This window comes from Micrasema longulum, unplaced genomic scaffold, assembly GCF_059751315.1.
Source record: "Micrasema longulum isolate JH-2025_06_02 unplaced genomic scaffold, ASM5975131v1 h1tg001675l, whole genome shotgun sequence".
In the NCBI taxonomy this organism is placed as follows: Eukaryota; Metazoa; Arthropoda; class Insecta; order Trichoptera; family Brachycentridae; genus Micrasema; species Micrasema longulum.
Genome location: NW_028278854.1, coordinates 8,048 through 28,730, shown reverse-complemented (window position 1 = coordinate 28,730; position 20,683 = coordinate 8,048). Strand labels below are relative to the sequence as shown.

The following is a 20,683-nucleotide window of genomic DNA, read 5'->3' as shown; positions in this document are numbered from 1 at the left end:
TTTATGCTTCAGGGTACCAGTCCAGTAACAGTGAAATATTGCCGTGTTAATCGGGTTGTGGTCAAGTGGCCAGTGTTGTGGATGGACTCAGGTATGAGAGGTCCGAGGTTCGAATCCCACTCTACCCCAACTAGATTTTCATTTTCTTATAGTGAGTTATTTACAACTCGTTGAAAATGGGCACCAAAATTGAAATATTTGGGTAAATTATATTTACACAAATATTTATTTTTATTCTAATTAAAAAAAAAACTGTTTTAACCACCTTTGAAACAAATATTTCACTTCGACCCTGCCAAAAATAGAACCGAACGAAAAGTAAAAAAAAAACAACCACTACACTCTTTCACGATTTTTACCTGAGAGTAGCCATATTGAGTCAAAAACACTCGCCCAGAGGTGGTTTTCTAAAGGTATTTACGTACTAAATAAGAGCTATAAAAGCGTTCAGAATAGCAGCCCACGGGACCACCAGGGGAATACCAATTCTGAATCCAATCTTGGGCATGAGAAACGTTTTTTAGCGAGAGTTTAAATACTAAATACGCGCTAACAAGGCGTTCACTACACCTGTGATAGCGTTCAGAATACCAGCCGAGGGTTCTGATTCTATTTCACAGACAGAACTGTATTCTTTACTCGCTTGGATAAAGACCATAAGAAACAAAACACGGAACTTCTCATGATACTTAAATTGCTGGTTCGTTTTAAAATGACATACTCTAAAAATTTTCCCAAGTTCCCAGCTCACCAAATATCTATTCCGCATAAAATAAGACTGCAACAACATGGATACGGTCTAAATCAAATACTACTTAATTTATTTCATATTTACTAAATTATAATAGCGTTTCAAAGTCGATTGTAAAATTAAATACTTCTCTTTATTTCATTTTTTCTGGGTCGCCTAGACCTGAATTCCAAAAAAATACCAAAACATCATTTAACCATTGCATGAAACTAATAAAATAAACGGCTGAGTGCATGATATTATATATGAAATAATTTGTATCTCCGACCTTGAAACAAGATTAAAATAAACTAAATCGCAAGTCGATTGAACAAATATAACGATTTGATTGTCCATCCTTAGCATCTTTGACATTTGAAAAAATTGAAAATATGTTTTTTTTACCTACTTTCGACGTTTCTCTTTCTCACGCTTCGAGTTTCGAAATAACACCGTGTATATATTATATAATATCCGATACATATCTTTTATAATACATAAAACGTAAACATGACGCGTTTTTTTCGTACATTCGAAATCTCCTTTTCCACTTTTTATTTTGAATTAAACGCCATTGACTGACATTTTTTCCATCGCTATTTCAAGTGCCCACATATATTGTTTAATGTTATGCGTTACATGTACAATTATGTGGTATGTTAATGATTAAACTCTACATATTACAACGTTATCTCAATCCTCCGTGTTATTATTGTATTGTGTACTATCGTACCATCATTAAGGTACTAATTGATATTGATCTTACGTCAATTAAAATTTAACAATACATACACGTATTCTCGTGAGTACGTGTATTTTAATATTACACTTACACAATAGAAGTTTGATTCGTAAAGATGAGCAACAGTGCAACATTAATACGAAATGTTTTAAAAATATATTTACTGATAGATAGCATAATAATATTGTCTGTTGGGGTAAATTTTTATTTAAAGCATTTTCAAAATTGTGGTTTCCCGCTTTTTTAAGCAGTTCCGGTTTTCCTTTGGCGCCAGTTTGTGAAAGCGTGTGAAATAAGCTAAATCAAAAATAACTTTTATACCGAATAATAATATATTTAAAATGCTTGGCAGGGTCCCAAATGTCAACACGATGTTTAATATAAGTTTTTTGCGAACAGTCTTATTACTGTAATGTCTTTGAACGCGTGATTTTCATAGGAACACGTATTATTATAAAGTGTAATTGTGCACTAAATTATGAAATATAGTAACGCGATTGTTAATTTAGTAGGTGTCTGCTATTTTAATAAATTATTATGATTATCATGTGATTGAATAGCGTAAATAATCTACGAAAATAATTATGAATATTATGAAGTTATTATTAAATTGAGTGGACTAATTTGACACACTTTTCACGTGTTGGCTCTATAAATCGTTGTGATTGACCGTGGATTTTATTTTTGGATATTTGCATCATATTTTCCATGCGGATAATTTCATAATTTTCTTGATGTATCTATATCGGCGGCGTATTCAACGATTTATATTGATCAAGTTGAGATGATGGTGCATCCATGACAAGCGTTTTTGAGTGAAGTGAAATAAAGCCCGTAAAAATTAAATAAAATATATTTATCCATATTTAATGCCTGTAAAAAACGTATATTTCTTAGGTAAAATTTTGCTTTGCAGTTTTAAATGCCGGATTACGAAGTGACTTCAGAAATATACTCAGAGTCGAATTACAAGACGGCCAAAATTCCATCAATCGAAGGAAGTAAGTGTTTTTATTTGAGTAAATGTGTCATTTTCCCGTGTATAGGCGGGATTATTTTACAATTTTTACAAATAATCTCTTATACGTAAAGTTTTGCTAACAGAAGTTAATTAGAATATGCTTCTCCAATTTAGTCTCCATTCTATAGGACCATATCGAGTCTGTTCAACACCGTTTTCCAAGAAAAGTGGCATGGTTGCTCGGATTGCAAAGAAGCAATCTCCTATTCTGTCTTTATTGGAGAAACGTAGAACTGAGATGAACCTTTATGCATTTTCAAAAAATCAATACTATAAGTTATGCCCTGTCTCTGTTGCAATCAATTTCTTTTCATGTTCCCAATCGCGTCACCAGAAGTCTTAATCTCTTATTTATCAAATCTTCTAAGAGCAACTTTTGTTTTTACGCCCTAATATCCAGAATGTGTAGATTAGTCAATTCGTCACACAACTTGGAATTTTTCGGGATAGATCTTCCGGCTTTTCGTAGATCTCTTCGCCACAAAAACAGTGTGGGTGAAGATCGATGGACTGGCATGGTTTAGCTCGAAGTCTTATATGTTGATCGTGTTTATGAATATATTGTATACCATTATTTTATTGCCCTTGTTTATCTTTTCCACATAGTTTTATGTTCTTTTTGTTCAGTTTCTTGTATTTATATGTTTCTTTATATAATTGGTGCAATTGGCTTAGGCTTTATACACAATAAATACTCTTATATGCCCATTGTCCTACATGTAGTATGGCCAGAAAAACTTTTAATAAAAAAAAATATATAAAAAGTTGAATATGTAAGTACTTAGTTATGTTTTATCTGTAGATTTATATTTGAAAAACTATTTTTTTTTTAATTCACCGATAAACGAACGGGCACATCTGGGTTAAAAGTAATAACCTTTTCATTCAGGTCTTGTGGCCTCTTTTCAGTGCATAATGAACCAAAGACAAACTAGTAAAAAAAAACACAAAATTTGTAATTATTAAAAAAAAAAAAAAAAAAAAAACAAAGAACCTTCACGCCGTTTCAGAGAAGATAGAACACCACATCACTCTGTAAAAACAGAGTGAGACATGCAAAGGCATACTGCCCTCGCTTCCTCTACATTCACACACCTTCTCATGCATGTACGCCGATTATTCTTACTCTTTTTCAATGTAATAATATACCTAGGTATATATTTATGCATCATGCTGCATTCAGTTTAACAATGCAGTATTGCAGTGTCCTATGCATCATCGGGAACGGATAGGGATTAAAGATTATTATTATATTCTATGTTGTAAAAAAAAACGATTTATACTTTTTTGTTTTTTTCCAGATGTAGTATCAGAGTTTCCTTTTGTTTATCCACAAGATTCAATTGGAATTTCATATGATGAAGATGGAGATTTAATTGTCAATAGACCGCAAAAAGGAGTTGTGCAAATAGGTAATATATTTTGTAAACAATGTTTACATAAATCACGCACATACAAGTGAGCAATGAGATAATACGTTTAAAAACCGTCTGGACAAACACATAAATTGAAAATACTTTCCATCAGAGGCGGTTCCTTAGTATGTGCACAAGTGCAGTGCACTGGCAAGTAAAAGTGTGTGCAAATAAATTAGTAATTTTATTGATAGTAAAAATATGTTATTGGTAGGTACAAAGAAACAGGGATTAGTTGCAATATTATACTTGTAAACATCATAATATTCAATACTAGCGCCAAAAGATCTAGCGAAATCGACTCTAGCGGATGATTTTCTCATCTTGTCCACGCATGCGCAATCGTTTCAGTGCATATTCTGTCCTGCACAATCCTTTGCCCTGAATATGTATAAAATATACCATAAATCTCCTAAAATCGTCATTTGAGCGAGACAGACAATGCTTCATACCGATGAATTGTGCGTTAGAGGGAAAAGATACTATACATATTTCGGCATTGCCAACGCATGCGCAGATTTGAAGTTTGAAATTCGTTTGTAATATCACTTTGAACATGCGTAATGACGTGATATCAGTATGAATTTAGTTACCTATGACGTGCGTATTATGTTGGGCGCATTTAGCGTTTCTAGTTCCGATGCGCGGGCATATTGCTCGTTTATCACGTCAGACCTATCATATTGTTATAATATTAATATTATAAAACTTAATATACAAGTTGACAAAATGTAAAGAAATGCACTGCCAATGTTTTCCGTCAGGGGCCGCCAGTGCTTTCCATCTATATTTATATTTAAAACACAATGTTTTAGACAGTGCTTTAGATAAACATGCCCCTTGGGGTGATTTTGACAAAAACGGATCTCTGTAAATTATTAAAAAGAAACAGAAAATTATTTTTGCATATATATGTAATAAATAAAGGTTTGTATTTTTTTTAAACTTCTAAGTAAGTAAATAATACGCATCTAATTTGCCATTTAATTGTGCAAAAGATTCTCCCATTTCCGTTTCGCACTCACCCAGTAAAATTTCCGAATCTTTTTCAGATTCTCCTCTCCGAATCGTTATGGTTGCTTCCGAAGCACTCAAAATGGCCGAACCTCTTAAAGGAACAATAACCAAAGAGATAAAAGATAATATCATAAGCAAGTTAATATCAATAGTACAAGAAGGAACGGCTGTAGTCCAGAAATTCCATCAACTGGAAAAAAAGGTTTTGGAAATGGAACTGGCTTATACAACAGATTTACTCAAAAAAGAAGAAGAACATTCAAACACTTTAAAAGATCTCATAAAAAATGAAGTAAATAGCAGTATTAATAAAAATCCATATAACCAAAAATTAATGAGCTATGCGTCGATCACTGCGAATAGGCAACAAGAACCAAGGCACGCAGTGATCGTTTCATCGAAGGATAAAGACGCTACTCACGAGAGTATCACCAACTCGCTTAAGGAACTAGTAAACCCCTCAGAGCTAAAAATAGGAGTTAGCAGTTTGACTCGAGCGAAAAATAATAAAATTATTATAACGTGCCCGAAAAAAACAGATGCCATCAAGATAGTCGCCGAAATCCCGAAAGTTTCCAAAGGAATACTTTGCGCTGAAGAAGGAAAACTTAAAAAACCAATACTTGTACTGAAAGGAATAGGAAAAGAATATAAAGATGAAGAAATTCCTGAAATGATAATTCAGCAAAATGACACAATATTTGAAGCCATTAATAAAAAAAAACCGGAAGAATGCTTAAAAATAATAAGAACCGCCAAAAATAAGAACGAAAACTTAAGAAACGTCTTTATTATGGTTGATGCAAACATAAGAAAGGAACTGTTGGCAATCGAAAGAGTTAATATTGGCTACATGAGAATACATGTCGAAGACTCTTCCGCTCTTCTCCAGTGCTATAAATGCATGAACTTTGGGCATTCAACATCTAAGTGTCTCGAAAAGAAGGACAGATGCCTACACTGCGCAGGTGAACATAAATCAATGGATTGCTCACATAAAGATGATAAATCTATGACTAAGTGTTGGAACTGCTTTAAATCTTCGCGTGGCAACGAACATGTTACAAAACATAAGGCCAACAGCAGGACCTGTCCTTTTTTACTCAAAATGGAAGAAAGAGCCCAGCAAAGAATTGACTATGGCTTATAAGCTCCATACTCGTCCTCTTAAGATACTTCAATGGAACCTTCAACGCTGCAGAGCAGCTACTGATGAATTGTATGCTAATCGTAATCGCGTAGATATTGCATTAGTACAGGAGCCATACGTAGGCGCTTTTAACAACATGAAAGCACCACCAGGCATTGTAGTATTTCAAGCGCCTCAAGTCAGCACACGAGTAAAGGCTGCAATAATAGTATTCAAAACTGATCTTTCCATTATGATGCTAAGTCATTACTCAGGAACTAATGATGTTTACGCTGAACTAACGCTACCAAACGAAATCCTGGTGATTGGATCAATTTATATTGAACCGGATCGAGATCCTATTCCGTCACTAAATATATTGCGAAATGTGGTAAGAATTAATAATAAAACTGTACTTGCTGGCGGAGACTTAAATGCCAAAAGCTTGTGGTGGGGTAGCAATAAAACAGATAGAAGAGGAGAGGCTGTAGCAGATTGTCTTTCCGAATTGGATTTCTACATTCTTAACTCTGGCCACAAACCTACATTTGAAACGTTTCGTGGCACTCTTCACATAAAAAGCATTATTGACGTAACCTTTTGCTCGACTTACTTCTTAAAAAGTGTTACAAATTGGGAAGTTGCTGATAAATTGAATTCTCTTAGCGATCACAATCCCATTACTTTCACAATAAATACCAGCACTAAAATACCTCACAAACAGTCTAAAATCTTCAAATATCCAACTAAAAATGTGGACTGGAATTTGTTTAAACAAATAGTACAAAAAGAACTATCTGACAGAAAAGTCTCAAAAACAAGTTTCAGTAGTGCATCTAACTCTCGAGATTTAGAAAATCAAATTAACAATCTTAATCAAGCACTAACCGAGGGATGCAATTCAACAATGATACTAAAAAACAGTACAAAATATAGAGAACCCTGCCCCTGGTGGTCTAATGAACTAACTGCACTGAAAAAGAATGTGATAAAAGCTAAGCACAAACTACGGAATTCTGGAATAACTAGACGCGAAACCATTACGCTTCCCGCATATTTAAAAGCAAAAGAAAATTATAAGAAAGCTATTGCTGATGCCAAGATAGAATCGTGGAAAAAATATTGCTCAATACAAAACAAGGAAACAGCTTGGTCTGCTATATACAGGGTCCTAGCAAAGAATGACAACAAGAATCCTCCAATGTCTCTTAAAAATGGAGACACAGTTTTCAAAACTGCTGAAGACTCTGTGCAGGGTCTTTTGGAACACTTTTTTCCAGACGATGACGCCACCTCAGAATTAATGCTGCACTCTGAAATAAGAAACGAAGCTCAACTTTCATCTATTGAACCAGACGACCCACTATTTACCAAACAAGAAATAGTTAATATACTACGGAATATGAGCCCCAAAAAAGCACCGGGCAATGACTACTTTACATTAGATATATGCACTAAGGTCACAGAACTATTTGAAAATGAAGTTTTAGAAATGTACAACGCATGTTTACGACTTCATTGCTTTCCTATCTGTTGGAAGTGCTCTAATGTTATTGCTATACCAAAACCTGGCAAAGTCGAGAAAAACGATGTTAAATCATATAGACCTATTGGGCTCATTCCAGTTTTTGGAAAGGTTTTGGAGAAACTTATGATTGAAAGAATTTCTTGGCATCTTAATAAAAAGCTAAGCCCAAAACAATTTGGCTTCACACCCCAGAAGTCTACCGAAGACGCCTTAAATGCAGCCATCAGCTCTATAAATGAAGGAAAAAATAGCCGCCAAATCGTCATAGCTGTCTCGTTGGACATCCGTGGAGCCTTTGATCATGCTTGGTGGCCATTCCTAATATGTCAACTACGTCGAAAAAACTGCCCTAAAAATATTTTGGAACTAGTTATCTACTATCTTGAAAACAGAGAGGTCAAAATAACACACGCAGATATAACTAAACACAAAAAGACTTCACAAGGATGTATTCAAGGTTCAGTTTGTGGTCCAAGCTTTTGGAATATAATTTTGGATGATCTTTTACAAATAGATTTTGGAAATGGAATTAACATACAAGCGTTTGCTGATGATGTTTTTCTGACAGTCAGAGCTCAACTTATGTCTGAAGCCGAAGAAAGAACAAACTGTGCCCTTTCGACAATAGCTGATTGGGGAAAAAAGGTTAAACTTAACTTCTCAGAGGAAAAAACGAAAGCGATGTTAGTAACCAAAAGAAAAGAAACTCTTCCTAATTTATTCATGAACGGTGTAAAGCTAGCTCTTGCTGACTCTATTAGGGTATTAGGTGTAACTGTAGACAAGCATCTCAACTGGTCACTACATGTGGATAACGTCTGCAAGAAGGCTGCCAATCTTTCTGGAATGCTTGTGAGAGCGGCAAAACCAACATGGGGGTGCTCTCCTGCGGTAATGCAGCAAATATATTATGGTGCAATTGAACCTCTTGTTACATATGCGGCCAGCTTATGGGGTGAAGCGGTAAAAAAGAAATGCAATAAGAAAAAACTTGACAGCTTACAAAGACAATTTGCCATAAGATCTTGTAGAGGATACAGAACCATTTCACTCATCTCTGCTCAAGCTCTAACAGGATTTACACCGTTAGACCTTAAAATTCAAGAAAGGAAGGACATTTATAATGTTAAGAAATTTGGTAAGCTGTATTCCATTCCAGATGATCGCAAGTATCAAGGAACTGCAAACTATTTCGATTTACCTCACCCGTGCGAAAGGATTCCCGAAAATATTCTTTTACTTGACAAAGATATACCTCCTTATGCTCCCAACGAAATTAGAATCTTTACGGATGGTAGCCTGCTCGACGGAAAAGTGGGAGCGGCATTCGTTCCTTTTGAGAGTGATAAAGAATTACCAGGCAGAACATTTAAATTAGATAATTTCTGCTCAGTTTTCCAGGCTGAACTACTCGCAATACGAGAAGCTCTCGAATGGTTATTAAAGAAACCACCAGAGAGATGGGTTATTGCAAAAATATTATCAGATTGTCGTTCGGGCGTTCAAGCTATAACAGATACTCGGTCGGTAAATCCATTCATTGTAGATATTCAGAGTAAAATTAAGCATCTAAAAATAAGAGGGATGAACATTCAAATATGCTGGATAAGAGGACATGCTGGTATCGTAGGAAATGAGAGAGCGGATGAACGAGCAAGATCCGCAACTTGTAAAAGAACGGCACCTTTCTTCTCAGAATTTCCCCTTAGCTTTGCCAAACGCTGTATAAAACAAAATACGCAGCAGCGTTGGGAGGATCATTACCGCGCTTCTTCTGCAGGTAAAATCACTAAAATGTTTTTCCCAACGCTGGCTGATGCAGCAAACTTCCGTCATCATCACCAAAGTACTTTCGAAACGACTCAAATTTTTACCGGACACGGAGCTATGAGAAGTTATCTATATAGGTTTAAATTAAGGAATGATGACTATTGTCCATGCGATGATATTTCTTCACAGAGTATAGAACATCTGTTATTTCAGTGCCCATTTTTCAGTTTGCAACGCCATAATCTTGAAGCAGAATGCAGGAAAGATGGAATATCCTTAACAGATATCCACACTGTAGTAAAAAGTAGTTATCATGCGCCATTGTTCTTAAACTTTGCAACAATGGTGATTGGACTCATAAAGGTAATAAACCAAAATCAGTGATCGAACATCCCATTTCCAAGACAAACAAAAACTTTTTTTTTCCGAGTACCTTAGCCTTGTACATGACACGTAAGGCTACTAAATACAGGAGTCCAAATATATAAAAAAAAAAAAAAAAAAAAAAAAAAAAAAAATCTAATTTGCCTGGCTTAAAACAGGGTATGTACTCTTATAAGCTGGGCAAAGTATTAAACAAAAAAAATGAAAATAATTTAACGAAAGGATAATTCTAGGATTGCCAGTTTTAGATTCTTCCTCTCTAATTATGTATCATAAACCGTAATGTGAATTTGTTTTTAATAGTTTTTATGGAGTGCATGCTTAGGTATATGTCTGTACCTTTAAAATATTTTTTTATTATGCATTCTCATTCATGATTTTTTCAATACTCATATGTACATTGTAATGAAGGAGTTCAGTGCTAAGGAAAATCGGATATAAAAAATGTTTTCTTACACGTGGTAAATATTAAAATAATTTGTTGCACCATGAAGTTTCTCAAAATGTATGAAAAAATTAGTAAAAACATATGCTTTAAAAATGAAGTAGTTTAAAATTTCATACACACTTCTGTTTAAAATTTTGGTACTCCGGTTCCGTATTTATTTATTTTTTATCTTAAAATTGCGTGATCATTCACTTATTTTTTGCTTTTTTTTTACATCTTCTAAATATTTTTTTTTGAAAGCATCAATTACATGTACTTTTTTTTCGCTCCCTATATCTAAGTTAGTAGTAATTATTATTATAAAACCATGTAGGACTATCATATGATTAATTGTAAAGGATCTTTACCGACAAGCCATATTCATTGGCTTGGTGAGTCCTGTAAAAAACAAAAGTAATATCAAAAATGTCTTAAAATAACTAAAATGTAATATTGTACGTAAATAATAAATAAATAAGTTCTTGTGAAGCCAAAGGTTTCCAGGAAGCCATGTTTAGCATGTTTTCATATGTACGTGGTTCATTTTTTAAATGTCTGGACAACTCATTGATGACAACTAGTGACATCACGGGTAATTTAAAAAAGAAAAAATTTGTCTAAGTTTGATAGTCTATTTGTTACTAATAACAAAAAAAATACAAAATTTAATTATGAAAGTTATTTTTTTTAAAAGTCTACTTTTCCCACAGTTCAATTATTTAAAAAAGTTAAGGTTTTCGGTATAAAATTGTTATATTAAAAGAATTGTTTGCTTCAAATACATAAAAACAAAATAAATAGTAGTGTTTCTAGGTCACAAAACGCAAGTATGCGACGTAGAACAGGTGATAATATCTTAATTCCCAAATTAAAAACAACTACAGCACAACATCATTATACTTACAGAGGAATATTTTTCTTTAACACGTAAAGCCCGATAATCGAAAAAATAACACAACTGGCGATGTGAACTTACAGACCTAGTTTAAAAATATTTTTTTTGGGACTGTTCTGTGTTTTTTTTTACTAAAAAAAATTAATGAAATGTACATTAAGGCATTGAGAGAACATATAAGTTTTTTTGTGAGGTTTCTCAATAAATGTCAATCTTGATGTCCACGAACATTTGAACCTTCTCCAAACATTGTTGTATGTCAAATCAATAAATTCCTGCTTCTATAATGGTTTACCTAGTGAGGCGGGTAAACAATAAAAAACCAAGTATTTGATTAATTATTTTTTTTCAGAACATAGTATCAGTACTGCTCTTCCTCTAGTAGGGCTCCAAGTATGGCGAGGGGCCTTCCTCCTGGGAGACCTGGCTTTACATTGGGGGCACAGTGGAGCACTGAAAAACGCCACAGTTTTGGAACTTGGAGCTGGCACAGGCCTGACTTCCTTTGTGGCTGCTATGTATGCTAAGAAAGTCATATGTACTGGTTAGTAGATAAAACTATCCTAAAAATAATGTATTTCATTGTTAAACTGTCAGAGATAGAGATATAATTTTCCAAGAAAGCACCTTTCAGTTTTAGTTTAACGATGCAGTGCCCTCTATGCATCATCAGAATATGATGATAGTTCTATTAAGATATGTAATTAGACAATTAATTTGATTCCCATTTTCTAAATGCGAGATATTTACAACTTGTTGAAAATGGTCCAAAAAATTAAAAAGATAATCATAAGAATGCAAACATTTTATTTTTACGAAAAATAATTACATGTGTTATTCACATTTTTTGTGGATATAAGCATTAGGAGTGTTATATTTGAATGCATTTTTTGTAGAAATTATTTTTTATTCATTTATTTTATTTGAGCAGCCATTGACACTAAAGTCTTGTGTGCTAGAGCATTGTTCTGATGAAAAAGCATCTTGCAGTATTTTATATTGATCAGCGGCCTGTTGTAACTAAATTATTGTATGTTTCAATTTGTCACTCTGTATTTTACATGAAGGCATATTAGGCTACATAATGCATACACATCAGTTCAACTAGTCAACTCGAACCCGGTCAGGGGTGGAGCAGCAAGAAACTCTCTTATAATAATAATGTGTAACTTTGAATAAATTCAATAAAAGCTGTTTTTGAGCACTAAAATTAAACTGAAAAAAGTTAATAATTAAATACAATGCCTCTTATTATTGGATAATAAACTTATCTGTTTTCTCTTTCAGATGTAGATTTAGGTGGTATATTAAATTTAATCAAACTGAATGCTGAGTCAAATAAATTACTATTCAAATCTGAATTCCTTGTCACTAGTTTAGATTTTACAAAGGAATTTTCTCCACTAGTAAAAAAGGAATTAGCATCAACAGACATCATATTTGCTGCAGATGGTAAGTTGGTAAATATTTTAAAAGCCACCTTACTCTTTGTTTATTATATTGAGATGATTTAATCAATGGTATTTTCATGACATAAGAAGCGCTGGAGGGGTGGAAAATTCCCGCTCCTGCGTCTCATACCCAATGCTCTTGTCATTAGATCTGTTCACCGCACTTAAATGAGTGTAATCAATGTTTTTATATCTAGTTAAATGTAAGTTTTGTTTAATTCTGTGATGATTTTTTCTACAAACATTACAACATATAATATAAATATAACCTAATAGTAAAAACAATGTTGATTTTTTTCCAGTTATCTACGATGATACTCTCACAGAAGCATTTGTGAATGTTCTAGAGAAGTTATTGAATGTTCCTCCTCATAAGAAGATAATAATTGCATTGGAAAAACGATATGTGTTTACCTTAGCTGATATGGACTCAGTGGCTCCATGTTACGAAACATTCCTTACATTATTAGATAAAGCCAAATGCAAGAACCTGATACACAACTGGCATGTCAAACAAATCCCTATAGATTTCCCACAGTATTTTACATATGATAGAGTCAAAGAATTGATTCTATGGGAATTATCAACTAGTCATTTGTAATTATTACAGAATATATTTAATAATTAAACAATGACATGTATTTTTTATGTTGATTTTGTTTAATTTTTGTGCACCACAAATATTATAGGACTAATTATTATAGTATTTAATTACGGCACAGAACAAAGGATTTCAGAAAAGTCACATAAAATTAAGGTGATCTCACCGGGAATCAGACCCGGAACCCTTTGTTCATAAGGCAAGCATTTTATCCACTACGCCATGGAGGCCGCCAATATTTTTGTTTATAATTTTAATATGCTGCCATAAAGTTATACAATATTATAAGTTTACCATCTCTGAATCTGATCGGATGAAGAATACAGTTCTGTGTGAGAAGTAGAACCAGAATTCTGGACAAGTGTTTTCCAATCAAGACTGTTTTCAGGTGTAGAAATCCTGAAAAAGGAAATCGAGTGGAGGTAAGTCTGCCAAAAAGTGAAATATTTTATTGAAAGATAATTTCACAGTGCAGTATTTCACTGTTCTTGGACGGAAGACTAGTCTTCTAACCTTAGGTAATAGATTATCGAGATACACTGCATTTGGTGTACCAATGATGACCATCTCTGAATGATCGATAATAATTAATTATAAAAATATGTGTAGATTTGGATTGAATTTATAGGTCTTCGGTGCTATAAAGAATTAAAATAAAACTTCAATTAATATAATACTCTCATAATATATTTTCGACTTTACAAAAACAAATTAATATTAACACAACATAGTTATTATGTGAAGAACAGAAGTCATTTTATGAAAATTATTTGATTGTTTCAAATCTATTCATAGAATCCATATATAAAAACAAAACTAATGTAATATTGTAGATACATTAAAAACCATTATTCGTAAAAGAATTCAAAAAAATATATTTATTTATATTCAAATGAAATAAAAATACTTTACTGTTCATTCAAAATATTTCTTCACCGAATTTCTCGAATCAACAAAATTCAGAAATTTATTGTAAAATTCATATAACTACATAAATATATCTTAAATTCAAAACAATAAAAAAACACAAAAACATAACCCACTTAAAAGTAATGATCGATGCATTTAATTGGATCCATTGTTACCTTTAAAATTATCAATGCTAAAAGGCAACGTGACCGATGCACCACCATAGCAGAAATTGAATTGTATATACTACTTTTCTCAGAATTTTGAGCTGCGTCATGTGAGCTGAAACTCATGGGTATCAGACATAGTTTTGGCGTTCACCTTAAAACCCTCTCGTATGTTGTTCATAATATCACACCAAATTGGACTTCTTTTTAAAAATTGACATTTAAGTTTACATTCAAATCTGTTTTTGATATGTTTATCCTATATAGCTCTAGTAATTTTACATACCACCTGTCTTACCTACATTGTTTTAAATTAGCCTTTTCGAGCCCAATTGTGAAAAAAAATCTGTGAGTTTCTAAGGGGGGTATCAAGAATACCCCAGCTAAAATGCTACAAATACGAATAAAAAAAATTCAATTATGTCATTATGATTGTGATGGTAGTGCTTATAAAACTGTTTCATAATATTTCAAGTTTTCTGCAAAATTCATACATATTTTCATAAAATACTGTCGCCAGAGGATGCTGTATGACATCCTGCTCCTCTCACTGCTGCACATAGAATAACACTAATCTAAAGTCACGCAATCTGTTAGCGGGGAGTCGGGAGGAGGAGTACATGTAAAATCTAATGCACAAAATTCGGATTTTTGTGGTCATTGCTGGCAATAAGCGACTAAATAGCAAGAAGCACACGTGTAAACTGACCAACGTATCAGCTATACAGCGATGAATTGTAATATTTGCCGTTTGCACGGAGAACAATCAAAGACAAATGTGAATTATCATTGAAAGAATTTGGCAGAAAAATATTTTAATAATTTTGATACATTCTTAGCATTATGGGGTAGGATTTTGCAAAAACTTCAATCAAGATGATAATTTGTGAAAAAGTTGTTGAAAAAAAACATGCTCCCAGGGGACCCTAGATACCCGGGAGTTAAAAAACATATTTCCATTTTTCATTTTTGAAAATCTTTAAAATGTTAAATTTACTTTATGGTGCAAATTTTCGCCTTTTTATTGCCGATATTTTTCTGCTCTCGCAGAATAATCCTGAAATGAACAATTTCTATCCGAATTAAACTTCAAAATAGAAATGTATTCAGTTTGATCAATGAATACGACTTTCTCATCTGATAATTTCTTGCTTGTTGGTCTTGTTCCTTGTTTAATATTTCCACCGTGTTGAGAACCACTTCGCTGTTCCCCGCTTTCTCCGCAGAGTAAATCACTTGTACTTCAGGATTGAATTTTACCGCCTTGCTTTTACAAGAAAGTTTCGCAAAGCTCTCCTCGATCTCATGGATTTTATTGTTGACCTTTGCATCACCTAAGGAATGAAATAATATGCATAATCAAAAAATTCAAAATACATGTAAATATATTTTTAAAAGATATGTTAATTTGAAACACGAAAGATATCCAAATCTTTGTAGTCTAGATTTAACCCCCTAAGCAGTTTGACAAGATTGATGGTTATTTCAGCCGATAGATCGAGATCTAAGAAATATGAATATTCAAATATAGTTACACAGTATTTAAGTATGTTAGCCCTATAAATGTCTAGACATCGATCGTCCAATTCATTAGTAACATATCTTCAAATTACACGTTCAGAGATACCTATTGAGAAAATAACTATTTTCATGATCAGCTAAAATCGAATATTTCTGATTTAAGGGTGATTTTTTACGGATGTTTGTGGTTGAGCATATGCTCAATATTGAAGAGTTTATCTTCAATTGTCAATTGTATAAAAAAACCAACAAACATATATTTATATATTTCCTTCTTCTTATTTTAGTCGCTGTCCTCATAACTGAGGATCTTGACCCCTTGTGGCCGCCCCAACAATTATTCTTCGCCAACTCTCCTTTTACTGCGCCGCACGCAGTGCTTCAACCACCTGCCGCTGTTCTGATCTGATCGGTTCATCGTGTAGGGGATCTACCTCTTCCTCTTTTTCCTTTCACGCCACAGACCACAACCAGTCGCTCCAGGCTATCCTCATTGCCGCGCTCAATGTGTTTAAAGAATTTGATTAAGATTCGATTGATTAAGATCGATTAAGATTCGGACCATGCATCTCCAGCACCACATTTTAAAATAGTCAAATTTTCGTCTTTCAGCTGCTTTGATGGTCCGTGTTCTGCAGCATATAGGAAAATGGAGTGGACCAAGCTCTTGACGAGCTTTATGTTGGTACTGTTATCTATCATTCCAGATGTTATCAAGCTTAGAAATGACACTTTTGGCAATAGCAATATTTCTTTAAACATAGTCAATTACTGGTTACTGACAAAGACCCCTCAAATTTTCAAACAGATGTTACAAATTTACATAAAAGAGCAATATTTGAATTTATATATAGTTAAAGACCAACTTCCCAATGTAATTGGGACCCGCTAAATATTACCGTTTTATTATATTTTCTGACATCACTTTTTTATTGCATTTTGTAATTACCTGAGCAGTAGTAAATCAGATAGAGGAAAATTTTACGTAAAATTACATAATTAACTTTAATTTAGTTTTTTCAGACATGTCATACTGATGAACTGGATGATCCACTTCTATATTTTCTTTTCAAAGTGATTCTTTATCTCTGTTGAAATATCTATCAATCATACTACATTGATATTATACGTTTTTTATATGGGAGTTGCATTATTTTTTACCTTGCTTACAATATACAAGGTTCATAAATTACTTTATATTTTAGCTAAGTTTTTGGGATCAAGAAGGATGGCCAATCAGGAACTTCTCAGCATTTTCTCATGTGGAGAAGATACCACTTAAAACTCTTCTGGAGAAGCTGGCCTGTTGACAGTAGTCAGTAGTCAACAGGCCTTCCGTTCCACTAGAGTGTTCGACATTTTGTTCCCTACTTTGGTTTATTTTACCAATTGCCTGCACTATATTGACCATGTATGATACTACCTCTCGTGTGAGTTCTTTTACATGTTACATTTATAGTGAAACGGTCTATCGCAAAAGATAGTCACAGTGTCCAATGAGATAGGGTTACTAGTATTCAGCTAATTGTTGCCGGGGATAAGTCAATAATACTAAAAAATACATTAAATAATGTTATTTAGATAATGATTTACCATTGTCATTGGTAATAGCTGCATTAAACTCACTATTTAGATTGTGCTTGTGTAATTCTGGCTTTATCTTTATGCCCGGTTCATTCATCCCAAACATTTTGTGCCTCTGCTGAATGGAAGCAATTTTTACAACCTGCAGAACATAATATGAAATAATATAATTGTAGTGAAAAATCATCCTAAAAACACACATTGCATAAAAAACTAAATTTCATTTGGAACAGATTTTTGCAATAAACCACAATAGTTAACAATGTACAAAATAAAAATATGCGAAGTATTAGCAGTTAGCAGTAGTACAAAACTAGGCACCGTGCAAAACAGTGAAAAGAAATGCGAAAACATTAATAGTGGTAATAAAGCAGCATTTGAAACAGTTAACATTCGTCTGAAACAAAGCAGTTAACAGTAATAGAAAAAAATTAGCAGTAGTCTGAAAAAAGCAGCATGTAAACAGTCAACAGTATTCTTTAATTGGATTGTGGTCCCGTGGCTAGCATTATGGACTACGGATCAGAGGTTTGAGATTCGAAGCCCACTCTACCCCAACTTGATTTCCATTTTCCAATAGTAAGATATTTACAGCTCATTGAAAATGGCCACCAAAATTGAAATATTTGGGTAAATTATTAGAACGCTAATATTTCTTATTATTAAAAAAAAAAGTATTGCGAAAGCATTAGCAGTAGTGTGCAGAAGCACTAGCAGAAGTGCAAATGTGAATATTAGCATTTTAAGTATTTAATAGTTTAACAGGTTCTTCTTCTTCTTCGTTTTTCATGGCTCTTTCACCTCCCAACTGTCGAGTCCCAGTGTCGAGTTTTCGCTTTTTTTTATTTAGATATTTACACATTTGTTAGTAATATATACAAGTTAGGGAGTTATTAATATATACATCATCATCATCATCATTCCCTATCCGCACCTAATGGTGCATTGCATTGGTACACCAATCGCAGCGTATTTTGATCATTTTTGTTAAATGAAGGTAAGATGGTCAGTCTTACACTTCAGGTACCAGTCCAGGGACTATGAAATATTTTAGTGTGAAAACATCCTATTAAATAAATATTAACCCTGTCGAGAATCGAACCCGAGACCTCTTGAATAGTAGGCAAATGCGCTGACCATTACACCGGGAGGCCGATTAATATATACAAGTTAGTGATAACGTATTTAATATATTAAAAACTTTATTTATTTACAACTTAACTCTGTTAATTTACTAGATATTTTCATAAAATTTTAATTATATGTTTATTGGGCAGGGACAGGAGAGTTCAAATATGAGTAGGGAATGGGATGTTAATTTCAGAGAGGTCCGATAGGAAATCAGGATAACAATCATTTATGTGGCATCCAAAAAAAACACGGTTTACATCTTCCTCCTCAATCTGACATGGTTTAACAGGTTGACTGTACCTCTGCCAAAGATGGCAAATAACAGGTATTATAATGTTCCATCATATTGCCAATGAATAAACAACTCGCTACGGCAGAATGTTTATATCTGCATCGTAATTTATTTCAAATATTGTTGAGAGCAATGCAATATTTGTTGAATACAAGATGCGGCTAGTAAGAGAATAAGGTGTTATAATAAGTCAGTAATAAATTCCTTACATTTTTTTGTTGTTGGAAATTCGGCAAGAGTTTAAACTTATCACCAGCGCTGGGTGTATGCTTCAATTCAATTGGATGTTCACTCCGGAATTTTCTGTGCTCTCTTTTTTTAAATGCAAAAGACTCTTGGACTCTACACCCATCTAAAACAATATTGATATTTGCCAATTCCATATGTTCCTGGCCGCTATATAGTTTATTCATTTCTTTATGTTCACACAGTGTACCCAGACTTGGTATAGCGGTACTCAACACCTGATTAGATTGATCCACAGAACTTGGAGGTCTTTGATTTTTGGCAGTGATAATTTTACTGGATACATCTGGAGTGAAAAATGCATTATAAATATTTTTTAATTCTTTAATATTTCACCAGAATACATTGTATGGTTGAATTAAGTAATCGTCACTGGGAAAACCTGTGCTGAAAAATACATTTCAGTTTCATTTAGTTTGATTCTTTTTATTTTAAAGAATAGCTTTAGGGTAGATTTTTATATACAATAAGTACCTATTTAATTTTACAAGTGTACTGTTTTGACAAAATAATAAACCTACTATTTATTTTTAATTTAATTAAATACGAACATAATAAATATACCTGAACCTCTTTCTACACAGTGAATATGTTCCACGTTAGGTATACACAAAAATATCATTTTATGTAATAAATAATTGAGGGTATTAGAAGAAATCGAAAAACATAGAAATTTCCACCAAAAACGGAAAATTAGTTATTGATGCCAAAATAAAGTACACATAAAAACTTACCTACCCAAGTAATAGCGTAATTCAAAACCATTTCTAAATCTTGCAAAAACAGATTTCAATTTTACAATTTGACACCACAAACTTAGCTTCCTCCATTGAGTTGGTGAAGCATAATTATAAATCTCGCAATTCTTTTTTCAAAGTCGATCATTGACATGGTGTCTTTTTTTGCATTAGAATAAATAAAATATCAGCAATATTTTGAGTCTTTCCAAATCTTTAACTTCACAAACATCAACAGATAAAAGAATTGAAGGAATATAGGTGTTCAAATATAGGCAGAATGGTGAATGTTACACAGTTAGTAAAGTGGCCACTTAAACCAGCCATTGATTGGTCATAAGCCCTGTAGATGCCTAGACTTCTATATTACCTTCTCTTAAATGTTCTTCATCTCTGTTGTAGTATGTTGATTGTAAATTGTGTTAAAAATTGTTCCCCATTGTTATCAATTGTATAATTATTCTGAATCCCCCAAAAAGTACCCAAATAATTTTTTATTGGCCTTATCTATCATCTATCACTGGATAATAATTTATTATGATGTATTACGAAGAAAATACCGATTCAATTGAGGACATGAGATATGTTTAATATTTTTTTACCATCATTCATCGCAAGGGTTGATGATTGTGGTCTCGAAGATTCGGCTTCATTTCCAAATTTTGATAGGGGCAGATTTTTATCCCCAATAATACTTTTTGACTGGCCTTGTTGCGACATTTTGACAGTAAATTTATTTTTGGTAAATAAACAAATGCTTCACCAAATTACAAATTCAAAGGTGATGTTTAACGACAAAACTAAACAAGTACTACCAATTTTCTAAAGCTTTTCTCTGTGACAGATAAAAAAAAAACATTTTTTCACAAATAATTGAATAAAGAAGTTCAGTGCTATGGGAAATTGAATATAAAAAATGTTTTCTTACATGCTGTAAAAATTAGAGCATTTAATTGTACGCCGAAGTTTCTCTAAAATGTATGAAA

The 20,683-nt window shown here is 33.1% G+C and overlaps 2 protein-coding genes across 7 annotated transcripts; one reads left to right on the top strand and one right to left on the bottom strand.

Moving 5' to 3' along the window:
• Positions 1-1,094: 1,094 nt before the first annotated feature.
• Positions 1,095-13,157, top strand: LOC148274342 (methyltransferase-like protein 22). Of its 5 annotated transcripts, none has more exons than XM_088237246.1 (6): positions 1,095-1,473; positions 2,389-2,473; positions 3,795-3,905; positions 11,411-11,602; positions 12,346-12,510; positions 12,812-13,157. In XM_088237246.1, exons 2-6 carry the CDS (start codon positions 2,395-2,397, stop codon positions 13,108-13,110), a joined length of 846 nt encoding a protein of 281 aa, XP_088093372.1. In that variant the 5' UTR covers positions 1,095-1,473; positions 2,389-2,394; the 3' UTR covers positions 13,111-13,157. The 5 variants fall into 5 exon arrangements, with proteins under 5 accessions (XP_088093372.1, XP_088093374.1, XP_088093371.1 ...); XM_088237248.1 differs by having other exon boundaries at positions 1,098-1,384; XM_088237245.1 differs by lacking the exon at positions 1,095-1,473 and adding an exon at positions 1,843-1,980.
• A 1,083-nt stretch (positions 13,158-14,240) lies between these two features.
• Positions 14,241-20,433, bottom strand: LOC148274341 (uncharacterized). Of its 2 annotated transcripts, none has more exons than XM_088237252.1 (4): positions 20,300-20,433; positions 18,924-19,246; positions 17,301-17,433; positions 14,241-15,520 (listed from the first exon to the last, which is right to left on the bottom strand). In XM_088237252.1, the coding sequence occupies exons 1-4, from the start codon at positions 20,415-20,417 to the stop codon at positions 15,276-15,278; spliced, it is 819 nt and encodes a 272-aa protein (XP_088093378.1). In that variant the 5' UTR covers positions 20,418-20,433; the 3' UTR covers positions 14,241-15,275. The 2 variants fall into 2 exon arrangements, with proteins under 2 accessions (XP_088093378.1, XP_088093379.1); XM_088237253.1 differs by having other exon boundaries at positions 17,334-17,433.
• Between the last annotated feature and the right edge of the window lie 250 nt (positions 20,434-20,683).